The sequence below is a fragment of the Harpia harpyja genome, chromosome Z, assembly GCF_026419915.1.
Source record: "Harpia harpyja isolate bHarHar1 chromosome Z, bHarHar1 primary haplotype, whole genome shotgun sequence".
NCBI classification, from domain to species: Eukaryota; Metazoa; Chordata; class Aves; order Accipitriformes; family Accipitridae; genus Harpia; species Harpia harpyja.
The window spans coordinates 9278511-9300770 of record NC_068969.1 but is presented as its reverse complement, the minus strand read 5'-3'; the positions used below and the strand labels follow the sequence as shown (position 1 = coordinate 9300770).

General features: G+C 36.9%; 1 protein-coding gene across 5 annotated transcripts in view; it reads right to left on the bottom strand.

Annotated features, from left to right (window-relative positions):
• The window catches only part of CACNA2D3 (calcium voltage-gated channel auxiliary subunit alpha2delta 3), a 478462-nt gene that overhangs the window by 279489 nt on the left and 176713 nt on the right, over positions 1 to 22260 (bottom strand). For all 5 annotated transcript variants that reach the window (XR_008233512.1, XR_008233513.1, XM_052777209.1 and 2 more), the window contains one exon: positions 14293 to 14455. Coding sequence is in view for 3 of the 5 variants with exons in the window: in XM_052777209.1 (XP_052633169.1) it covers positions 14293 to 14455 (163 nt within the window). In the remaining 2 variants the exon portion in view is untranslated. The remainder of the gene's footprint in view (positions 1 to 14292; positions 14456 to 22260) is intronic.

Genomic DNA, 22260 nt, shown 5'->3' with positions numbered 1-22260 from the left:
TTTAATGCTCTCAGTTGAGCTCCAATGTGTACTGTGGATATGCCTTTATACATTCCTATATGGGTTACCTAGTACCCAGGCCCAAGTGGACAGGAATAACAGCATTAAGTAGCTGCTGCTTCCAACCGTTCACAATGGGAGCTAAAACGGTGGCTCCACAGCTTCTAATCGGTCATCAGAGAAGTTAATACTCATCAGAGACAATAATATAGAAAAAGGAAAGATAAAAGAGGAGACAAAGTAATTTTCTACCATTATAGGCCAATGTTAAATTATTTTCATTTTCTTGCCCCTGGAAGCAACAATGAAGTAGGGGAGGCATCATGATTAACAGAGGTGTCTCAGGTCAAAAAGCCTCTTAATTTCGTACCTGAGATAGTGTGCATTAACAAACCTTCACTGGCTCACATTTGTCAAAAGGCAAAGCCCAACCCCAAGTAACTAAGCAACAGCTCCTGAATAAGGAGTGGTAGAGAGTAGGGCTTTTTAGAGGAAAAACCTAATGTTATCATGTAGCCTGTATCTGACATCTAGTTGCCATGGTGATTTGGATGTATTAGAAACATACAGATTAGATCCACAGCCAGAGACAGACGGACTAGAATACAAGGAAGATAAAGCACAGTATACATCTTGCATGGTGATGCCAACATTTCCAAAAGGCTTGCTGTTAAAGACAGTGAATTGAAAAAAAGAAAAAAAAAAATCTGTGAAGCTAAAGCCCTTTGCAAGAACAAAGCAGCAGCCTGAGTAGACCCTGGGAATTGGATTTGAGGCAGAATTTGAGCAAAACCAGATGGAACAAGTGGAGAAGTCTGTGCATCTTTGTCCAATAGCCAGTAAGAGTTAAAACAAAGGAATATGGGAAGATAGGAAATTCTCTGCAACCTTGACTAAATCAGTTAGACTGAAAGTTCCTTTTAAATTAAACAATGACCAAAGTTAAGAAGACAGTGCAAACACTGTCCTAGAGATCTTAAAATATGAAGACAAATAAGTCAGGGGAAGGATTTCAAAATATAAATATAGTGGTCCAGGACAATATGTGGCCATGACTATTTAAAAAACAACTCCAGGATGTTGAATTTTCAGAAGCATAGTCCATAAAATCATATGCGACAGTGACAGACAAGATTTTATTTCTTAATTTCACACCTTGCAGGAAAAGGGTTTTACATATCTGCCAGCTGCAGATTATAATCTTTCTGCATCCCTTGAGAAATGATTTTTTTTGATTCTAATATTCTAGAAAATAGGTAATCTCGATTTTGACAGCCACTTGGAAGGCATTGATAGGAAAGTGTGACTGAACGATATTCATAGCTCTTTTTAAGTACCAAATTGAAAAAAACTCACTTAATCAAAAAATGGTTGTGGTTCATCACGTTTCAATATCTTTTAGAGAAGGCTCGATTACATGCAGCAGATTTTTTTTCCTATGCAAGCAAAACTTTTGATTGGAGTCTGCATTTGTTGACTTGTAGTGCATAAACTCATTTTTTAACATGCAGTGAAAATCATGCAATGGAAATGCCATTTGACATAGGTGATATTCTTTACCAGTCTCTAAATTGTTCAAGCAAAACTTAAAGACAATTTGTGAAGGCTAAGTCTAAGATCTACTTTTGCAATGTTTCCAGCATTCAAGAAGTAAACACGGTAAGCAGAAAAGCACAGACTAGACCTGATGCTTTTGTTACTAAAGACACTGAGTTCACAATTATTCAAAGCTGTATTGCATTCATACTGTTTATAAATAATTTCTTAAAGTATTAGCAATTATGAAGATAGAAGTATAGGAAGGAAGAAAACAACTGCAAGAAAAGAAAAAAAACATCTTGTGAAAGGACAAGGGGTAATGGTTTTAAACTAAAAGAGGGTAGTTTCAGACTAGATACAAGGAAGACTTTTTACGATGAGGATAGTGAAACACTGGAACATGTTGCCCAGAGAGGTGGGTAGATGCCCCATCCCTGGAAACATTCAAGGTCAGGTTGGATGGGGTTCTGAGCAACCTGATCTAGTTGAAGATGTCCCTGCTCATTGTAGTGGGAGCTGGACTAGATGACCCTTAAAGGTCCCTTCCAACCCAAACTATTCTATGGTTCTATGACATACAAACCAGAAAATAATATGAGAGTACAGAAATAATTGATTGCCAATTTTCCATAGTAGTAATAATAACCATAACATAAAGCTTTTAAACAAAGATTTAAGTCACATGATAAAATCTATACTTTCAACAGCCAGTAAATGATAGGTGACAAGAGACACAAAGAGGCACAAAAGACAGTACATGTGCTACAAATAATCATGTAATGAGCAAAGCTATAGGATAAAGAGATAAAGCCTATTTCTGCAGAAGAGTAGCACAAGCCTGTAAAAAAAGACCAAATCAAATATACTAAGTCATAGAAGAATGCTAAATATGGGCTCTTCACATGGAAAGCAATTGAATTGTAAAAATAAATTAGAGCAATAATAAAAATTGAATTGAAATCCATAGGAAAATATAGGATATTTATAGTCATCTTGTCTCTGAAATGAGTGAACTCCAAATATACTTCAAGACTTGTAATATACTTTTTAATCACTTTTATAAATCCATATTTACTCAGAGTGATCACTGTTACAGAATCAAAACAGTTGCTAATACTTGAACGTATTTCAAATCCAATGGTGTGGAATTAGTCTTGGTGTTGTATTAATTTAAAGAAAAAAGATTTTAGACTATTATTAATGAAGACTTCTTTATCTTTTTACATGTTATTGAACTTTCAATTGTATTTTACATTCATGAGCCATTTTTTAAAAATGCTGGTGACATAGCTTGAGACTCTCAGTGACATATTGTGTGCCTTATGTTTGTTAGCTGAGTTGACATAAACCATATCCTCCTGTTGACAGAAATGCTTGAAAATATTCGTGGACTCCAGCAACCATCACAGAAAAACTCTGCAGTTATGGAGACCACTGATAAAATCCCTTCCTGTACTTCAAAAACACCAGAACAGCAGCTATGCCGCAGTATGAGGATGGAAAGAACAGACGGAAGAGAGTCAGACACCTTCTTTAAGTTAAAATTTATATTATTGCTTTTATTTTTCAAAGCAGCAGATTAACTCTTGGACTGTATAAAACTGACCATCAAATTTTATTTTTTGTCTTCATCCTTCTGCTCTGTCAGTAAAGATACAGCAACATCTTGCACTAAGGCTACTACTTCATTATCTAAATATACCTGGATAGATACATGACAACCTGCAATCCAATGTCATCTTTTACTTTTTCTCTCTCTCTTTTTTTATTAACACCTCAAACAAAAAGGATTTGGAGAAATAATTTTTCACCTGACCATGCCCACACTACTCTCCAGCTTCCTTAAAAAAGATCTTCCCCATAACGTACCTGTATTTCATAGTTTAACAGAGAACCAGGCCTGATGATGTAAAAATGAAATAATTTACTAAGGCACCTGCCAATTTATGATAGCAGAGATTTTATAAGCTAACCAGTCTCTGGGCTGCTGATAGGTATTTGCCAAAGACCAGACATTCTGATAACAAGAAAAAAACCTTCCTAGTGCCAAAACAGCAACTACCAGAATGCACGTATCTCCATCTAATGTCAGGAGTAGGAAAGAGGGAACTGCTATTAAGGTGAGATTTTTAAAAGCCAATTATGAATATTTGATTTAAACCATATTGTTCACCTGCTCCCCTGTCAAATACATTATAGTAGGGAATGAAGACTTAGTCAATTACAAAATTCACAAAAACATGACTGACCCTAAACTGTATTTCCAAATCATGTGGCAGTACTATGAAATATAACTTGCTTGATGTAACAAAGGATGGGAAAATTTGGTCTTTTATACTGGTAGACACTCAAAGGTGTAGGAAAATGCTAAGAGAAATGTATTCAGTATAAATAATGTCAACATTAAAAAGAAATCAGTGTAAGCACTGTGCTAAAAGTTCATGTAACTTCCTTTTTTTAAAATGTAGTTATATAAGGAAAAAGTTGAAACATCGTTCAATAGTATAGGCCCCATTCTCCATTATAAATGAAAGTTAGAGAGTAACTTTCCAGACAAAACACTTCTGAGGAAATTTTATGCTTTATTTTGACATATCATTATTAGAATCGGTAATTGATTCTAACATATTTTCTTCTCCCTGCACAGAGCATACTTCCTCCCTAAAGCAGAGTACATCACCTTTTAGATGGGGCAGTTATTGATACCAAGTTTCTAAAAGAAGAAAATGCATTTGAATAACTATCTACACGTGCCCAGACACTGGTATTTTAATTCAGCTTGAGCAACAAGTAGGAAAGCAGGAAAGTGCTTCAAAGTGCCTTCCTGAATCAGAAAGCCATTTATGGAAGATAGTTATTATTGTAGACTTTACTGTATGTACTCATGTTAATATGCTCCTTTTGTGCATTACCCACTACATCCTGGTTTTACACACACCGACCAACATTTCACCTTAGGCACTTCAAAGACAGTAATCAATTCTTTTCACAGAGTCTAAGAATTCTTCCAAGCTAAGAGTAGACATTTCCTGTTTAAATGAATTTGAACAGACATCATTGTAAATCAAACTAGGACAAAAAATTTCCAAAACTAAGTCTGTTCAGAACAAGCCTATTCATTTGTACCAGCATGGTGCTTCTGCTTGTGCATACCTAGAATGACTGGCATTTAAGTATTTATACAATATTCACCCCAGGACTTTACTAGGAGCAAAGCACAAAAAGCCTAAACTAAAAGATGTAGATGTCAGTTCCACAGAACTTTGAAGCATAGGCTTCAATCTCCCCACGCAGAGCACAGTAGTTCAACAAGCATTAAATTTTAAGACCACGAAAAGCAATGGAACATAACTGTGGGGAGGTGGCATGCGCTTGGTGCTGTGCTGAAGAGCAGCACCAGATTGCTGAGCCAGGTCTAAAACTCTTCAATAGACACAGAGTTTAAAGTGAGAAACTGTGCCTCAGGCTATATAATGGAATCTCACTGGAAACAAACTATGGGAAAACAAGCGAGCACTAAAATACTGGCGTACAAAAATATCGTGTCTCTCAAAAGCTGTATGTCATATGCTGTACAAATGGAAGACAGTGCAGAGCTGCAATCTAGCTGTCTCTGGATGGAAAGCAAAGTAGAGACATTAACCTTGTGCTGCACCTTAATATATTAGAATTCTTCTGATCTAGGACTCGACAACTTAGTTGCAGAACCATGGTCACAAAACTATCTTGCACGCATATTTCCATGCAATAGTCCAGTGAATCATGCATACATGTCAACATCCTTTGGGGTAAGAACAGACTGCACAACTTTCCACCATGTAGCATAGACATGCCTATATGTCTTTTCCTCTGACATTCACTAGTGATGAAATCAAAAATGCATTTAAAATAATTAAGAGATTTATAAATTGAAAATCTATTGTTTATCTGGGAGTAAGTTTGGACTCTTTGCTCGATGACTTTTAATAGATACAAAAAACTCAATGAATAACTAAGTCTTGCAAAGCTGTAGAATGCACTTAATTCCACTGTCAACTGTGTTAACAGGATGAAGGTTTATCCTCTAGCAAATATTCCTCCATTATAAAACTCAGCAAGTAAAACAAGATTATATATATAGTAAACTAGAAATGACAACAAGGGAAAAAACTCCCATTAGTTTAAATCAACTTATGTAAGCCTACTTCCTTTCTATTGCCAAGAGAAATTGTTTTTCTCCTCTCTCTTTTTTTTTTTTAAAGGCAAAATCAGACATGTTGCTCAAGCTGCATCTGATCTGATCCCAGTAAAGAGATTATTCTCTCTCCCCAGTCTACCTCTATTGGCACGCGTCTCCCTCCTCCACCATCTCTCAGAGACTACTGTCCAGAGCTGGTAGATAGATTCACGTACAGTCACCCCCACCCTAGTTCTGTCAAAATGATTCTATTTTCACACACTCTGCTAGGAAAAAATGCTGATCTGATTCCTTTTAGCAAACCAGTTTTGGGAAGAGCTTACAGAACAGCTTATGACAGCTGGTTTGAATGGGACAGTAATACCCAGCAAGCACAAGTGGTAGAGCGCTGTAATTTCTTATACCCCGATAACCTGCAGCTGACATCATACATACAATTGCGCCTTGAGGCACTTCACAACTTCTTTTATAGGTAATTCATCTCCAGAAAAAGGTGCAGAAAGCTCTGTCATAATCATAATCACAAAGGAGATCAAGCAAGAACTAGCTCATACAGAAAATGGAGATAAAAGTTCAGGATTGAAAATAGGAGAAAGTGTATTTTGGTAAGCAGGAAAAAAACCCATAATAAGAAAAGGAATACAATGTGCAGTTGTCAAGGTGTTAGTACAGGCCTAAATGGTCAGTGCAAGGATAAAACTATGCAAAGTTCACCTAAGAGTTAGTACAAAACTAGGCCTGAATAACCACATTCATTCTTTGTGTCTTCTTGGGAAGACAAAAAAAGGAAATGGAGGTAGCAGATACCCAACTAAGAAAGTAAAACCAACCTCATTCTAAAAGGCAGTTTTGTTTTTTAAGAACATTTAGAAAGGTTTTCTCTGTGTGTGTAATAGTTTAGTCCAGACCAAATCTGAAGGCAGAGCTACAGTGAAGATTTGAGACATAAGACTTTTAGAAATAAATAATATTTTTATACTTGAAAAAGCTCTCAGGCACAGAAGTCTCTCTTTAGCTCTAAATTTCTTACAGTGAAGAAATGTTTACACTGAGCACATTTACTCTAAACAGAGATTCAGTAAAGACAGAGTGGGTTTTTGTATCCAGCTGTGATTAGAACCCATTTAGTTTTGTTATTTTGTTTCTACTGTAAAAAGGCCTGCATCACTTCATGTTTCATTGTATTCATTTGTATCTAGAGGTCTGAGTGAGATATTGTTTACCCTTGTAAAAAACCAAATTATTCAAGGCAATCAAATTATAGAGATATGTACCCAAGAATCTTACTATGTGCCCTTGATTCCCAACCAGAGGCTGTAGACACCGAACTTCTTAAAATCCAAAATTCTAACTACATAATTTTAGGTAACAAAAAGTAGTTAAACAAAGGACTTGATACTTTTTGAGAAAATATATAGTGCATCAACTGTCCTTATAAATCATTACAAATTCTTACACTTTAGTTATTCTGGAAATGTTCTGCAAGTTCAAGTCCCCAAAATATTCAAGAAATGCTGGAATAACTCCCCAGAAATGGAAAAGGATTAAAAAATCTTCCAGATGGGCAGGTGCCTGCTGTGATGTATGTAAGTAGCTGCCTGTTTGCACTCCTCAGGATGGAAGAGGCAACTGCAGTCTAATACTGATTTTGCAACAATCATGTCATTGACTTCAAGGAGTCCAACTCCGTAGTTTACACTAGTACTTGATAAACAAGAATTTAGTTCCAGTTAAATTAATTAGTCAATTATGTTAGTGAATTCACCTCTTTTTAATGGCTAAGAACACTAGGAGAATGAGTAAAACTTGCAAAATACAAAAGCCCACAATTCTGAGGACCTAAGGGAAAAATTGAAAGGTACAATAGAAAGGTAGTTTAAAAGGCAAGGAGAAGGCTTGCATCTAGAAATTTCTGAAGTATTGAAAAGAAGAGAACCTGGACTTTTCCCTTTCTACAAGCTACAAACATAAAGTTTACCTTATCATATCAACAAAGACTGACTGCAAAAGCTCAAAAACAGAAGCTGTTTTCAGTTGATACTGAGATAATGTATTTATCAACATCCCCTTGAATTTTGTAGATTATATGCAACGCTAACATAAGCAGATGAGATCTTGCTCTGTGTCACTTCTGGTACTGTACTATGCTATAGTTCACTTTTCAACAGGTACCATATTTCGGAATTGTTTGAGTGTATGTCACCAAGACACATTCACCCTCACCCTGGCTTCAGTATTCACCTACATTCCTCTGAAATCCACATTTAGCCAAGTATTCATAAAGCCTCTTCCAAGAACTTGAAAAAAATGTGGAGTGTAAACTCAATAGCAGAAAACATGTCATTGCTGTCCACAACTACAGGTAAATATTAGGTGACATAGACTTAGAAAAATAAAACTGGAATAGGTTCTTCAGCTCAGATACAGCACGTACTTTGGACAAAAATATGTAGGATTTTAAGAAGTTAAGACTACCTACATTCTCATACTAACAAAAGTTAAAATGCTACTCTATTTTTCTTTTATGTGCTATCAACATATGCAAGATCAGATTTGAGTTTTCTGAAGCCTTCTTTTATCATCTCCTTGTGTACATAAATCCATTACAGAACGCTACTTTTTCCCAGTGGCAATCCTACTGCCAGAAACCATGTTCTCCATGGATGGTTGCCAGAAAGCCTAGCCCACATTGCAACTGCCTACTTCTTAATTATATGTCACATTCCTACGTCCTTCTAAATATACTACTAGCATCTCAGAAAGTAATAAAGCAAAGGTTGAAACTATGTAAACTTCTAATCATTAATCATTTTTCATTATTATTCTTTTCCACAATAGCTGTTTAAAATACACCAATTGATTATGTAGAAAGGTATATCTGAGTATCTTTGGAAGGTATATATACAAGATATGTCTGAGACAGTAGCATGTCCCAATTCACTTGCAGTGTAAAATAATTGGACAGAGATAAAAAATAAGAGACATGAAAACTCACTTTGGTGCTGATATATAACCCATGTAAATAAACTTTATTAAAAAAAAAACAACAGCTGAATTAGAGCCTTATACACACTTGTTCTCATACCTGGACTTCTGCCTTGGTACTGCATTGTGCAAACTGGATTCGGATTGATTCTGTGCTTTCCAAAACTAAACCTTCCTTCTAACATGAAAAAGTAACTTTCTTCCTCCCTGCCTTTTTCATCTATGGATATACCTATATGATTAATTCCCTAAGAACTCTTTTCCCTACTTTCTGTCAGAAATCCGTACACAGTTGATAATTGCCAGTGACCAAATTTGTGGATTGCAGAAAGAGCAACCACTTGCTAAGACAGTTATCACAGAACTTGTTACTTAATTATTTATTCATTTATTAAAAGGATACTGCCTTGCAAATCCTGTGGCTATAGGCAATGAATACACTCCGTGCTTAAAGAGAAGAAATAGAGTGCACTGACAGATTTAGAATCCCAATGTGTGCTTAAACATTTCAAAAGCAAAACATTATAATAAGCAGTCATTTTCAGCAAAAATTAAGGAGGCCAATTCCATCAGAATGTTCTGCAGTTTAAATGGACTGCCAGCCTTCCTGTGAAATGGCCTAGAGCTGAGAGAGGTCTGTCTGTATTGACAGACAGGTAAGCACACTTATCTGTAAAGCACAATCATCCCACTTTTTTTTCTGAATTCCTTCAGTACATGAGCATTATAGGAATGCTGAACTAGTGTTTTCTGAGCCCCTATAGGCTTTATATTCCAAAGATGAGCATCTTTTCTGTATTTAACATTAACTGAGGTAACTAAGAAAAGGCGATGGGTGATAGTAGCAGACAACTCTCTTCTGAGAGGTGCAGAGGCACCCATGTGCCAACCTGATGCACTCTCTAGAGTGGTGTGCTGCTTACCAGGGGTCCATATCAGGGATGTCACTGAGACAGTACCAAGCCTTGTACAGACCACTGACTATTATCCGCTGCTGTCGTTTCACATGGGCACCAGTGATACAGCCAGGAGCAGTCCGAGGAGTATCAAGGATTACAGAGCTCTGGGAGCATGGTAAGGGACTCTGGAGCACAGGTAGTTTTTTCATTAGTCCTCCCAGTTCAAAGGGAAGGGGGTTGAAAGGGCCAGTCGAATATGATGAACCAACAAATGGTTATGGGTCTGGTGCCTCAGCCAGGAGTTTGGCTACTTAGAGCATGGGACTCGCTTTGAGAAACCTGGACTACTGGGGACCGATGGGGTCCATCTGTCAGAGAAAGGAAAGAGCATCTTTGGTCATAGCCTTGCCAAGCTGGTGAAGAGGGCTTTAAACTAAAGTTGCCAGGGGAGGGGAACCTCTATCCATCTCACTCCTACCAGTTTGATGCCAGTGCCAGCAATAGATGCCCAGAGCCTGGAGAGAGATCGCAGGTCAGCGGGAGAGGACCTGAAGAGCAGCACAAAGGAATTCCAGCCACTCCAGCCAGTAAGTCAGCTTCATGGGGGGCCCAACTTAAATGCCTCTATGCAAACGCACATAGCATGGGGAATAAACAAGAAGAGTTAGAGACATGCGCATGCCTGCAAGGCTATGATCTTATTGGCATCACGAAGACATGGTGGGATGGCTCCTATGACTGGAGTGTTGGAATGGAAGGACACAGGCTCTTTAGGAAGGACAGGCCAGGGAGATGAGGAGGGGCTGCCGCCCTCTATGTCAACCACCAGCTGGAGTGCATAGACCTCTGCCTGGGGATGGATGATGAGCTGACCAAGAGCTTATGGGTCAGGATTAAAGGGAGGGCAAGGACAGGTGACATTATAATGGGGGTCTGCTACATGCCACCTGACCAGGAAGACCGAGCAGATGAGGGCCTCTATAGACAGATAGGAGCAGCCTCATCTTCACAAGCCCTGGTCTAAATGGAGGATTTCAGCCTGATATCTGTTGGAGGGACAACACAGCAGGGCATAAACAATCCAGGATGTTCCTGGAATGCATTGATAACTTCCTTCTCCAAGTGATAGAGGAGCCAATGAGGAGAGGTGCTACACTGGACCTTGTTCTCACCAACAAGGAGGGGCCAATGGGGAATGTGAAGCTCAAGGGCAGCCTTGGCTGCAGTGACCATGAAATGGCGGAGGTCAAGATCCTTAGGACAGTGAGGAGGGCACTCAGCAAGGTCGCTACCCTGGACTTCAGACTTTGGCAGAATAGGCAGACTTTGGCCTATTCAGGGATCTGCTTCGTAGAGTACCATGGGATAAAGCCCTGGATGGAAGAGAGGCCCATGAGAGCTGGTTAATATTCAAGGATCACCTCCTCCAAGCTCAGGAGCAATGCATCCCAACAAAGAGGAAATCAGGCAAATCCGCCAGGAGGCCTGCATAGATGAACAAGGAGCTCCTGGACGAACTCAAACACAAAAAGGAAGCCTACAGAGGGTGGAAGCAAGGACAGATAGCCTGGGAGGAATGCACAGAAATTGTCCAAGAAGCCAGGGATCATATTTTACAATGATGTATTGTAAATGCAAAAGTGCTATTCTTTATTAAATTCACTAATTTACTTTTCCTTCTACATTTATAGTAGGTGCATGCAATCTGTACTCAAAGATGTTACAAGTGTGCTTACAAACTAGGTTGGCAGCCTTTTTTATTGGCTTTCATTTTCCTCTTCTAAATGTTCCATGTTAAATTTTAATATAGTTTTGGTACTTATGGTATTTCAGCTTTCTTGATTTCATCACAACTGCCATGAAATTTGCTTTTGGTATTTACTTTCAGATTCTAAACTTGATGGTTTCCTTAGAATGGGAATTATTTAGTCCTGTTGTTACCATCAGTATTTGTAATCTTTTCTATGCAGAGGCTGAAAGAGACAGAAGATATATAAACAATAGCAATGTATTTATGCCCCATGATTTTTAAGCCAATCTCATTTAGAGCCTAGTTAGGGCCTGTGAACATTCACTTTATTGATTCAACAGCTGGGAGGGATCACTATGATCACGTAAGCTGACCAGGCCAAAGTTTTTCCCCAAACTAATTCTCGACTATGCATTATTTCAAAAACAAACAAAAAAAGAATCTGGTCTTGATTAAGGGCTTGGGGGGACAGACATAGGACAACACCCTTCTAATAGTCCACTATCTTCATTTAAAAAAACAAACCAAAACAAACAAACATAAAAAACCCACAACAAACACAAACCACCACAAACAACCCCCCATACCTTAACTGAGCCCACATTTGTGCAATTTGCAAAATAATGGAACCCAATTTCAGCCATTAGATCTTTTTAAACCTTTGGCAACCAGATTATAGAGCCTAGCATTAGTAATTAACTAGAGATCAAGTAATTAAACATTTAATCGTCTCTTAAATAAGCTAAATGGACTGAGGTCCTGGACTCTTTCAGTCTAAGGCACATTTTTCAACCCTTTGATGAGTCCTGTGACACTCATCTGAACCAATTGCAAATTATCAATATCTCTACAGCTAAAAACCCAAAATGAAGGAAAAACTTTAGAATTAGCTTACAAATAAAAAGTTCATTTTCCTATGCTGACTTGAGAGTCCTGTGTTTAAATATTCAGTGATCACACTTGTCTGTTTTCAACTGTGACTTTGGGCTGTGGGTTTGCCTAGTAATTCAATAAAACAAAACATAATCTGGAAACGAACAACATTTTCTAGAGAAACGGTGTTGTACAGACACTTGGTTGTAAACCTATCAATATCTACTGCCTGTACCCTCAGGCTAGGATTTAATTAGCTTGTTATCAGCCCTCCGCATTACAGAACTGAAGAAATGGGCAACAAAAAATGTAAGTATACAGGCCTCTTCTTGGTAAGAGTAACATTTCCAGACATTGTCAGTCTCCAAGCCAAGACTATCATGTCCATGTGTAAGGGAAATGTCAGCAACAAACCAGATTTCAGCAGTTGGAATACATTTACATGATAAAAAACCGTTTTTCTGCAGCTGCACAAAGTGATGATTTTGGCTGGTTTGAATTAGACAAAGTGGAAACAGGAATCATCACAGAGCTCTATCTTCCCCATCTCTACGGGCAGTCCCTGTATTAGAGGCCAAAACAAGATGCAACAAGCCCTTTGACTTTGGCCTTTAACTGTAATTAATCAGCATATAAAAATGTATTCTATACATAGCAGTACTACATATCGTGTAACTGAAGGTCCTTCAGTTTTATTGCTCTCACTAACTACTCAAGTTAGTTTATTTCTCCAGAAAAACATGATTCGCTGACCTCTATATCCCTTTGCAACCATACTTTTTTTTTTTTTCTTCCTTAGCAATTCTAGAATGAATTAATTTGTAGACAGGCTCAGTTAAATAAATATTAGCACTTGCACAAAAAAAAAGAAGTGGTTTGGAAGCTTTAAGCATTTTCCAAATCTTTTCAAAATACCCCATATTAATCATTTCACAACCTTTCAAATACTCTTTAGGAAGCTTTGTTATTTTGTAATCCCTAATTTCAGACACTACTGTACAATTTTTGGCTTCTCAAGATTCTCAACTGTGAATCATAACTTTGAAGAGAAGCTGTCATATCAATTGCTTCTCTTACCAGCTCAAACTATCCAAATTAATTCTCCTTCCATTTGTGAGTACACAGTATCTTTGCATGAATTACCACAGTTGCTAGCCTGGAATGTATTAGGAGGAAAGCATTTAATGTATTTTTTAACTGTCTTTTAGTATAGTTAAAACAAGGAAGAGGAACCAGATAATGAGATTAGGCAGCTCTCTACGGACCAACGACAAATATACCGTAGACATTGTTCGGAAACTTTGGCGCTTTCCTTCTTAATTTTTCTTTTATTACTGGCTTGAGAAAAATAAATAGATGGGTGCTGCATAAGCACAGTAAAATTACAAAATTCTTCTGTTTGATCAAAGGGAAGTGGCAAAAGGAAAATGAGTGTGTACCTGAGTTCAGTTTGCATTCCCAATTTTAAGACCCAAGTCCATCACTCCTATTATCTAATGTAGCTATTTGTTAGTGCTATGTGCTATCCGGCACCTATGACAAATAGTCATGGAGTAGAAACTTTAATGTAGTTTATTCCTCCTAAATATTATCTGAAAACTCACAGCAGCTGTGTATATAGTCATATACAGCTACAATTATTCCCAGAAGCTTGACAACATAACTCTAAAAAAATATTCCCCTCCCATCTACCCCGTATCTTTCAAAGACACTTCTAGCTCTCAGCAAAGACAGAATGTAACTTGCAAGTGACAACGTAAGATCTGATCAACTGACTTGGAGATTCTGGAAAATAATTCATAAGAATAAACATATTCTGCTATATTCTATGACAGAATTCATGCAAGTCTAATATGCAGATCATTGACCATATTAAATTGCTAAACTGCCACAGAGCAAGAGATACTACAAAACTGCCATACTTCAAGCATTCTTCCACTGAAATTTCAGTTTAATTACAAACTGGAAAACACACACAATGTATAGTTAATCAACAGCTTCATTTTAAAAGCAAGGAAGTTCCTATATTCAGCCAGTGGAATGGTGAAATAAAACAGCTCTTTTCTTACCCTTATTGTACATATTGGTTGGTACTTGGACATCACTTAGACTGATGTTCACAGGCAAGTTATTGAAGTGGTCATTTGGCACTAGAATGAACTCCTTCCCCAGCTCCAGATAGTTTCCTTCTTCATCTCGTTCATTTATGAGCACAGCATTGAAGTATTCATACTGCAAAAGAAACTCACATTCAGTATTCAGAATTCACATTCAGCATAAAAATTACGAGGTTTGAATATTTTAACATATCTATCAATCCACTGATTAACTCTTACATGTATCTCCATCTAGAATAGAAAAGCAAGGTATTTTTATCATCTCTCAGATTCCCTCTATACTCAGAGTACAGGAACATTTCTGAAACCAGATTTACCAACATGTCTCAAGAAAAGTCCGTATTACCTCAGATCTCTGGCTGCCCTAAAAATGTTAAGGGCAGCTCAACAAACGCCCTGAACATAAACAATGTATGCACTATTTTTAATACAAAGCTCTCTAGACTTAAAAATTCCCTGGATAATTATTTAATGATGTTCTCTCTGTTTAGCTTATTTCCATCAGTTCAAGAACTGCTATCAGTGCTGAACTTAGGCCTTGACAAACTAAAAGTGTTTTTACTTCACAGGAATATTAACTGCAGCTGTTGTTGCTTACCCAATGTGTACTGACTGGCACTTCCTAAAGAAAAATATTTGCTTTATGCTGAATTTTACAAATGCACATCAGAGCAGGTTTTGTAAAATTCTGCATACTTTAATATGGACATATAAAGTTAGCAGTGACTTATTTTGAACAAGAAATTATTGTCTGCCTGTTACAGATTCCTGAAGAGTATTTGGCCTATTTTGTGCAGAACTATAACCAGATAAGCAAAAGCAATTTAGATAAAATTATTGATTTCTTTACGAACTAGTTTAACCAGAAATTCTATCAAGCTTTGAAGGCAACAAACAGTGAAGACTACTTTTTAACCTCTTAAATAACCTTAACACTTGGCAACAGTTTGTGATGTGTTTCTTAACTGAAAGAGACGAAAGTTTAGTGTCTTTGAAGAATCTCATTAATTTAAACATCAGTCTGTCCTAACTATCCATTTGAGAGTAAATCAATATAAATAATATTTAGACATAAATCTATGCATTCATAGATCATACATATCTATACAACCTGTACAAGGATAAATATATTATACCATTTACAAAGCTAAAATAGACCAGCAAGTATAAAAACTTAAAAGGCTTTTCACAAGCACTCTTTCTCAGTGTGATATGCAACTCACTCTACTAAACAAGAATTAGTTAAAATCTTACAATCTATAGATTTCTGTTAAAAGGCTTAATAATTTAACCAGCATCTTAAATGGAGGCTTGCTTGGAAAGCAGCTTTCCATATCCTGCTCTTTTAGCTTTGAGTTTTTCAAAATGGCCAACCCATAGTTTGGATTTTAGATGAAAGTGGAATACAAAAGAAGTCACTGTATATTAGCTAGATTTTGAGGACCTTCCGTGTATGACAGAAATATTCAGAAAAACTCAGTGTTCCACATGCCATTAATCACATATAACAAAGACTGAGACACATCAGTATTTGAAAATCAATTTAATGGAAATTAATCTGACATGATTAAATATTTGACATTAAAGTTATTTTATTTTAATTGGTTTATACTGAGATGAGCCAAAAAATCTGCTGCATACATCTCATGAATACATACAGCTATTGAATCCTAAAGTTCTGGAAAAAACCTACAGTAGCCTTTTTTTTTTTTTTTTTTTCTCCAGGAGCCATAGGTAAAGAGTAGAGATACAATTTGTCCAAAGCTGTAGTTTCATTAATTAATTAATTCCAAAAGTTATTAGAATTATCCAACACCCCCACAGATGCCACCCTTCTCCATACCATTTGGGGGGCTGTCACTGTTATAGATTTGATTCTTCTCATACCAAAACCAAAAGGATGAAGAAATGTGATCATTTCCAAAAAACACCAGTTCTCATTCTATTTGGGAGAAACCTTCTCTATCTCTGCTTATTATCCAGGTTTATCATGGATCATTAACTGCACTGCATGCCTGCCGCCCACATGTGACAGCAGCTTTTTCAGTTTACCCATTCTGCAAAAGCCAGAGACAGTTGGCAGAAGACTTGAAAGCCCAACTTTTATTTCCTGTCTTAGTAAGAAATAGAATATTCCTTCCAACATTAAGCCATGCGCTAATGACTGTTGTAAAATGCAATTCTACTCCAATTCCAAGCAAGGAAGAAGTTGTGTAGCTTTTCCATGATATATTAGATAGTATCTAAGTCTGGAAGAAAGGCTGATACTCCATCCCCTGGGAGTAGAGTGATAAATAAAATTATATATTTCATGCTTCTTTCTTGCCAACCATCACTCTCTTCACATGCCCTGGACAATGAAGTTCCAGCAGGGTGAGGATGATTGTTTCATCTTGTTTCCAAACCACTTGTTTTCTTGTCCTTAAAGACATGGTTTTGTTTTCCTTTTTCTCTGTTGAATATGACATGACATCCCCAACTGCTGGAGCTACAGGTAAGCCATTGTGTTACTTTCATGACACTTCTTGGCTTTATAAGTCTTATCATGATTGTCACAGAGAAATCAAAGGGGTTTTGGTTTTTTGTTTTCTTATTAAAGAACACATTGAAAGCATTCACAACACCTAGTTCCAGATTTTAACACAAAAGTTATATTTAAATATTACATCCTTTACTAATTTTAAGTTACATATCATGGAATAATTTCTACGGTAATTCACATGCAGGCTTAGTGATTGCAAATTTACCTTGGCCATGGGTTTTATAGTACTTCAAAAATGGCAGGAAAACCGGAGAAATTTCAAATAAGAATGTGAGAATATACATGGAAATCACCTCTAAAAGAATATTATTTCCTTTCATTCAAAGTGGGTTATTTCCTTTTCCAAAGGAGTTAATTAGTAGACATCCTTCTCCATCATGTTCTGTAAGTGGCAAGGCTAGCCAAGTATTAAAATCTGCTATATTCTAAATAAATGAAACCACTCGTTTCACAATTAAGGGTATTTAGGACTGATTGTTTCTTTGGTTGATTTAGTATTCACTGATTTATTGGTCTGAGTCTGTATTTTCTCTTTTCAATTCTACAAGTGTATACACAATAATATGATTTATGTGTTTTTTTTCTAAAGCAAATTGCAGCATAAAATAGTCCTTATGGTATTACAGATAATTAATATTTTCCTGGGGTTTTTTTCTGTTTGATTTAGGGGGGGTGGGGTGTGGTTTGTTGGGGAGGGGGGGAGGGGTGCAAGTGAGAAGCCTAGAAAAATAACATATTTCAGACAGTTCTGCAAGTTCCAAGGATTAAACATCAGGTAATATATATACAGCTCAAAACTACTACTGAAAAAGATCAGCATTTAGGCAGAGCTGTTATACAGTGGCTTCTTTGGGGCACTTTCCTTCCAAGGAAATTATTGAGTGTGACAGCTGAAAGGTGATAGACGGAAAATTAAAAATAAAAATTGGAGAAAAAAATATTAAAGAAAAATCCATCTGGCATTCTGACACTGCATTCAAGATAATGCCCAGGGGAAAGAGGATAAAGTCCTGTTTGCTGACAACACAAATACTCTACCTGCTAAGCTCTAAGAGAAAATGACTTCAATTTAATCTTGTCAATGGAGCTCGATTTTTCATGTAACCTTAACTAGGTGAGTTCTGAGCGTGCACAATATAACATGCCAAAAAGTTATTAGTCTAATAAATAACAAAATAATTATCCAGGTTGGGAGCATAGCCAGGCTCTACCATGACTTGGCCAATGGGTGAGTTTACACTAACCTTATATATAGACTTGCATGGTGAGCAATGAACTGGAGAAAAACCATTCAAAGGAAATCTCATTCATGTAATCTATTATATGCATCTCAAGATTTAAACATGAACCTTTACACTTTTGTGCATTTAAATTTGCTCAAGTAAACACATTGGTGTTTTTTGTTTGTACATTCCTTAAGTGCATCTGCATCATTCTGAATGTTTGATCAACCATTTTGAAAGCCCCATTGTATCGTAATGAAGAAGACTTAGAGCAAGGCCATAAAAACTGGGGACAAATAGGAATCTCAGATTTCATGTGATACTAATATTTTACCCTTGTGAAGAAAGTTTTCCCAATGCAAGCCAATATAAACTGATCAGTAGTGCTCAATAGAACAAGCACTAGACCATTCTGCTTCACCAAGGAGCTGACCATATTTGAGACATCCCGAGGAATCATATCGCTAAGTCTGCAGAACCCTGGGCTGCTCTAACATCCTGGTATAAACATAGCAGACAGAGACTTATGGGGCTGTTAGGAGATTGATCACAAAATTGTTTTACAGGTTCATTCAGGCTAACTAGCAAAGGCAAGCTTTGTTTTAAAACACTGTAAGATAGCCGCAGCCAGAATACAAAAGCGTGTGCTGTGTGATCTCTTGGGGTGGCTGCCACAGGCATATGTTAACGATGACAGAAATCACTTCATTCAAAAGGTATCATAGAAAAATCGTGGGGGAGTGCAAGGTTTGTGGCATGCAATGAGAACCACAGAGGTAGGTTGCAGGGGAGAACTGATCTGCAAGGCAAGAAGGAAACTTGGAAACTATCTGTTCCAGTTTAGCCACTTATTTTGGCATAACGTCTCAACTAAACAAGCACCTTGATTACAATGGATACTTTGCTGAGACAACACATCAGTAATTTAGATATAATACTGAAAAGTACTGCATGTCTTGCATAATTGTAGTATTGTACAAACTGTGGTAGATGAGTGACATTATTTCCATTTACATTTATCTTATTGTAAACAGATATCTTGTGATGCTTAAATTACTTATCAAATAATTGTTAACATTGTAAACAGCATATTTATTTAAATTTAAATATTTACTGTTTAATTTAAAAGATACATTCTAATGCAAATCGGAACTTAGAGAATACTTGGCACATAAGAGTAAACATGTATCAGTTGGTTTCATCGTATTTTAAAATGAAGTATTTTGTTTTAATGGTATGAAACAATGCAAGCCACAATTTTAGTTTGATATATTTTTTCTATAGTATAGAAATTATTACTACCAAGACAGCATTAAAAAAGTCCCATTCACAGAGCTATGAGGAGTAGGAAGGTGTGAGAACACAACTGAGAATGATTTGCACTAATGGGTCAGCACTATAGCAGTATTGGGGTTACGCTGGTAATTTTTGACTATGCAAGAACCATTTTCACAGTGTTTCTGCAACCATACAGCTCATCTAAAGACAAAGCTGGACGTCTCTGGAAGACACTAAATCAAGGAAAGTTTATGGCATTTGCACTGAACCACAAAATGCTAGAGCATCAGAGAGAAAATGAAAAAGTAGAAAATAACATGGAAAACAAAGGGGAAAGCAAAACCCAGCATTAAATAGCACAGACAGCTAGAAATGAACAATAATTTCAATATCTATGACAGTTTCAGCAAAATAGCTATTACCTTCAGTGAGTTTAAAAAAAAAAAAAAAAAAAGAGGAAAAGTTTCTTTTCTCAAGACCCTGACAAGTAGGACACATGTCTAAGAGGGCAGAAATGTTCATGATATGTAAAAAACAAAATGAGAGAAGTTATACACTCTGAGGGAAGCTTTCCTACTACAAAACACACTGACAACAGTCTCTACTCTGGGATTCATGTGTTAATGAAGAGGCAGATGTCTGAATGCATATCAGTTTCTAAGGCTTAAAAAAGTCTCTTCTGACAATTGTCCAGTAAGGAGAATTTATGTTTTGAAGCAAATGATTAAAGCTTTTGTATTCCAGAACTTAAGTCTGATGTTTAGCAAGCGAGTATAAAAGGTCATAAAAGCAAACTGCCTCACTCAATAAAAACTGTTCTGAATTTTAAAAAGCTTCAAAGTTTGAGAAAACTGGCATCTTTTGTCATAAGATACGATCTTTATAATTTCTGATTATTCTCTGAAAGTTCTTACGTGCTCCTCTGTAGGAACTTCCAACGTTTTTTTTCATGTCTTTATTCAACAGCAAGGCTCAGAAAACACCTGGGATTTGAAATGTTGTGATCAGTGCCTCTCTAATTATGAAAGTAGTGCAGAAATGTTACTTGCATCCTTGAAAAAACAACTAATCTGTTTTCTACACAATCAGTTTAAGATGACTTTTCCCCAGGCTATCCATTTCCTCCCAATATGATTACCCTATTAAAATTGTCTTAAAACAGTATAAATAAATAATACCTTATTATAGTATAAAATCAATTATACCAGCATGTAAATTGATAACACATCAAGGTCTCAGAGGTCTTGTAAGGATTAACTGATTCACTGAAAGTGGCAAGTAGTAAGTAATTATGATGGCTATTTTAAATCATCCACTAAAGTTGAAAAGAATCACTTTAGGTTATAAGTTTCAAATGAAGCCCCCTTTTCCTTTACAGATAAATAACTTCAAAAATATCTATTTTTACATACAAAAGCTCTCAAGATTCTTTTCTTTGTCACAAGGCTGAACAAAAACTCTTTGGTCACTCTCGAATTTAGTAAACACAAGGAAGGAGAAAAGGCTTCCCTAACGGGCTTTCAGTTTGACATTTTGGACATGTGTATGACAAGCCTTACTGGAGATCTAATGTTTTTGCTGGGTCTAGAAATGTGAGTTCAGTGTGTTCATTTTCATACACATAAAAACCTCCAGGGAATACTTTCTGCTAAAGAGCAAAACAAAACCCTACTCCGGTGGCACCATAATTTCTCCCTTCTCCCAATGGACGTATGTTAAAAAGATATGAGTTACATAGATGAGTAAGTTCAGAGCCAGTTATCATGCTCCTACAGAGCTGAAGTAAACCCTGGAGATGATTTACTGAAAACATCTAGAGCAATTTTAATCAAGAATTTCATGACTTAAGTGAATCATCTTGTAACCAGAATACAATAATGGTAGAGTCTGTGTATCTGTGAAGTTGAGCATTTCAGAACCACATAATTACCATAAATACCAGAAAGCCTGCATCCCAGTCAATGAGCTTACACTCTAATACAGTGAAACAATAAAAAGGCAAAAATCCCCGACGTGGAAAATCTACCAGCATAGTAGTGTGGCCCTTTGATAAGGCTTCTCTCTTGCACATATTGCTGAGGGAGCACGACAGGAATATTCCTGGGGCTGGGGCAGCCCCATCTCAGCTGCATCCAAAATGCTCCCTCCTGCACTTCCACTCTGGCCTTAGCACAGGCAGAGCTCCCTTGGCTCTGCTCTTCTGCTGAGGACGCATCTTCCCAACTCGCTCCTGACGGACACAGTAGAGAACTCCACACTTAATGCTTCCAATTCAGAAATATACTAATAGAAGAGGCTCATTTTTCTTGCTAATAAACATGAGAGGTCTATTGGGCTTTATTTAAACCACACTTTGTAAGAAGCAGCAATTAACCTAAAACTTTTCACTCCAAAAGGACAAGCTCTGTGCAAGAGCAAAGAAAACAAGGGAAGACTAATAAGCACTTCTGAACACTTGAGGATGTTAAAACATTTTTGAACACGTTTGTATCAAGCTTGCCATTACTTCCATGCTATAGTGGTGGTGATCCTCCCTTTTCAGACTAGGAAAACTGAGATACAGCATAACACGCTAAGCCTTGACTAGATTAATATTACTTTCAGATCATCAAAAACCCTCACTCTGCCTCATTTTATTTTTAGATTAGAAGTAGTATCTCACTGATGTGGGTGTGGCCAAAATGTAGATGCAAAATACTTAAAGCAAAACACATGCCAACAGCTTATCAGGATGCCGGGCGGGGTGGGGGGGCTATAAAATCTCTGCAGCTTTGCTGAGCAGTTAAGATGCAGAGACACACACTGAAGGCTTTCAGCCACTCTTCTCTTTTAAAGTCTAAAGGCAGAAGTAGAAATGCAGTTTGATACATAACAGAA